At 36.6% G+C, this 3,268-nt stretch overlaps 1 protein-coding gene across 3 annotated transcripts in view; it reads left to right on the top strand.

Moving 5' to 3' along the window:
• Acap2 (ArfGAP with coiled-coil, ankyrin repeat and PH domains 2) overlaps window positions 1-3,268 on the top strand; it is a 137,051-nt gene that overhangs the window by 63,564 nt on the left and 70,219 nt on the right. For all 3 annotated transcript variants that reach the window (XM_004643996.2, XM_023704133.1, XM_023704134.1), the window contains exons 3-4: window positions 1,373-1,492; window positions 2,008-2,061. In XM_004643996.2, the coding sequence (XP_004644053.1) occupies window positions 1,373-1,492; window positions 2,008-2,061 (174 nt within the window). The remainder of the gene's footprint in view (window positions 1-1,372; window positions 1,493-2,007; window positions 2,062-3,268) is intronic.

Here is a 3,268-nt window from a genome sequence, read left to right as displayed (position 1 = left end):
TTTTTTTCCAAAGGACTTTTTTTGGTCTTATTTTTACTATTTTCTTTTTTTGGTACCGGGAATCGAACTCGGGGCCTCGCGCTTGCTAGGCAGGCGCTGCGCCATCGAGCCACATCCCCGGCCCTTATTTGTTTTTAATATTTAATGTGCACTTGAGATTTTGTTTTAAGAGCATGTTCTGTGTCTGAATGAAAGAAAGAAGAAAGGAAAAGAAAGGGAATAAAAGGTGAATGGAAAACAAAAGGAAGAGAATATTTTTGGGAGCTTGACCAGGCCCTTGATCTTCTAAAATAAGTGTATAGTGAAAGCTTAAATAGAAGAGATGAGAGATTGGGTGTGGGGGCACACGCCTGTAATCCTAGCTCTTGGGAGGATGAAAACAGGAGAATCAGTACTAATCTGATCTATGTAGTGAGACTCTGTATACCCTGTACCAGATACATATTAAAAAAAAAAAAACCAAAAAAACAAAACCAAACCAAAACAAAAACAGACAAGTAAAAGGATTTTTGGGAGTCAGGAAGGTCAGAATTCTCTTGGAGCTAAGAGAAAGACTTGTGTGGATTGCCCATGTTTATTGGATTTCAAATAAATTTGGGGTGCATGAGGAAAAATGAAGGGAAAAGCTGAGGTGAGCTGAGCAGGACCTGGAGAAGTTAGAACAAAGACTTTTCTAGCAGCAGATTTTGCCAATTAAGAGAACTGTCTAATCCATGAGGTTGAATTATGACCCTAGAATTGGGGTGAGAGCGAAATGTCTGCTGCTGCCTCAGGTGTGGTGCTTTCTTGTCTTCAGAGCACTGTGGTCAGCAGCTTAACCTTTACAGCCCGTGATTCCCAATAGATCAGGAGAAAGCTGGAGAGGTACTTAGTCCAGAGGCCTAGTTCAGTGTCTAGAAGAGTTGGGTTGGATACATAATTTTTCAATAGTACTTGATCCGCTCAGAGATCTGCTTTGATGGAATGGCATTGGAGTGATGGGCACTACTGACCTGTCAAGGCCAGTTCACTCATCTTTCCTTCAGCGTACCACAGTTCAGGCAGAACAAAACATGTGTTTTTATCACGCTGCCTGCTTGCCCTTTTTTTTCCTCTAGAAGGTTGATTGAATTTGACTGGATAAAATGACTTGTTTTATCAGACAGCCTTTCAACGCTAACAGGTCAAGTTTTTTTTAATATAACTCTTCTGTGAATTAATTTACTTTATAGGCTAAAGGAAAAAATAATTTTCAGTTCAACTAGTTTCTTTTGGATTTATTGATGAAGCATAATTTATCTTAATTAGATTAAGTTGTATGTTTATTGACACAATTTAATTTGTTCCACTAATCTAGAAAATTATTTTCAATCTGATGTCATTTCTTTTTCAGCTTGTGAAGCTTTGTATTGTGATGATTGATACTGGAAAAGCCTTTTGCGTTGCAAATAAACAGTTCATGAATGGAATCCGAGACCTAGCACAGTACTCGAGTAATGATGCTGTAGTTGAGGTTGGTATTACTAAATTTTAAAGTGATAAATGCAAAAGAATTATATGCTGGGGATTTAGCTCAGCTACATAGTAAGGGGGTGGGAGAGAATTGTGTATCTGTTTATCTTATTCATAGTTATGGAGTACTTAGAAGTAGAAAAATTGTGGCCCCTTGGTGTATTGCATAATCCTCTTGTCTATCATAGTAACATGAAAAGTTGATGTGCATTGTGCACATGCAGCCTCGCTCTCCTCACGTTGCTTCTCAGTGTCTGCCCAGTTCACTGAATCCTCTGTTGCTGGGGGGTGGGAAGAGGAGAGAGGTGGCTGCAGTGTCTGCCCAAGGGGACAGTGAGGGAAAGTGAGGTCCTGATGCTGAGCATGCCTGAGCTAGTGGGGCTGTCCTAGGTAGTATGTGTTATTGTTTATAGTACAACCTGCACTTTCTGTCAGAAATGCTAATGTAACATTTTTGTGGCTTAATTTTCTGGCTCTTAAATGACTTGATTTTCTTTTTTTTTTTCCTTTTCATAGACAAGTTTGACCAAGTTTTCTGACAGCCTCCAAGAAATGATAAATTTTCACACAGTAAGTGTTAGTAAGTAGGTGTTATACTATGATTATGTTAGCATTTTAGTACTTATCTTAAGTGGCAGTATTTCATGGAATGATTACATTGAATTTAATGAATGATTGGTCAACAGCCCTTTGGTTGAGTCTATCTAAATGTACTTTGCGTATATGTATGTATTTTATTTTTTAGTCTAATATAGTGAACTTAATATCCATGCAGTAGATACCCATTAAACATGTTTTCTTTAAATTCTTTGCTGATTTTTTTAAGCATTTAAAGATAAAGAATTAAGTAATTTTAAATTTGTGTTTCTTTTAACGTACCTACAAATATATCCCCTTTACCAGATCAGTTGCCAATATCAATTTATATATGTGTTTAAAATTTGGAGGCATTTATCTTTGAAGGATATCTATTACTTTTTTTAAAAAAACTTTTTAAACTTTTTAAAATTTTTATTTACTTATTTACTTAGGTTTTGCAGAACCGGGGATTGAACTCAGGCCCTTGCACTTGCCAGGCAAGAGCTTATTCTACTGAGCTATCTCCCCGGCACATCTATTACTTTTGGAACATCATGAAATTTCTTAAATTATCAAAAGTTTATAAGCTACTGAAAATATAGTAGCCTATAAGTTATATACTTCTGATGTTTAGCACCTTTTAATCTTTTATTTATGTATTTATTTAATATAGGGTCTTGCTATGCAGCTTGGACTCATAGTGGCCCTCCCATCTCAGCCTCTGTAAAGCTGGGATTACAGGCATGGGACCAGCACGGGATGCGGTATCAGGGATCGAACCCGGGTCCTTGCACTTGCCAGGCAGGCACTTAGACTGCCGAGCTATCTCCTCAGTCCTTATGTTTTTTTTAAAAAAGCTAATATGGCTGTCATAATAAATTTTGAAGCAGTGAATTAGCAGCTGTCTATTCATGAGTATCAGTACTTACATTCTTTATAAAAATCAACTAATTTTTGATTCTTTAATTTGATCTTATTTTTATTGCTCAGTATACTTAGGAGAAGTTATATGCCAATATTTATCTTAGTTGTAGTTCAAATTTTGCTGTACCAAAAATGACAAGCAGAAGCATCTACTTAAGTGCCTGTTTTCAGTATTCAAGTTTATACCTAGGTGGAATTGCTAGTTCATACAGCAATTCTTTTTTCTTTTTCTTTTTCTTTTTTTTTTTGGTGGAACCGGGGATTGAACTCAGAT

The sequence above is a fragment of the Octodon degus genome, unplaced genomic scaffold (genome assembly GCF_000260255.1).
Source record: "Octodon degus isolate 3935 unplaced genomic scaffold, OctDeg1.0 scaffold00189, whole genome shotgun sequence".
Lineage (NCBI taxonomy): Eukaryota > Metazoa > Chordata > Mammalia > Rodentia > Octodontidae > Octodon > Octodon degus.
This window is presented reverse-complemented; position numbering and strand designations above follow the sequence as displayed.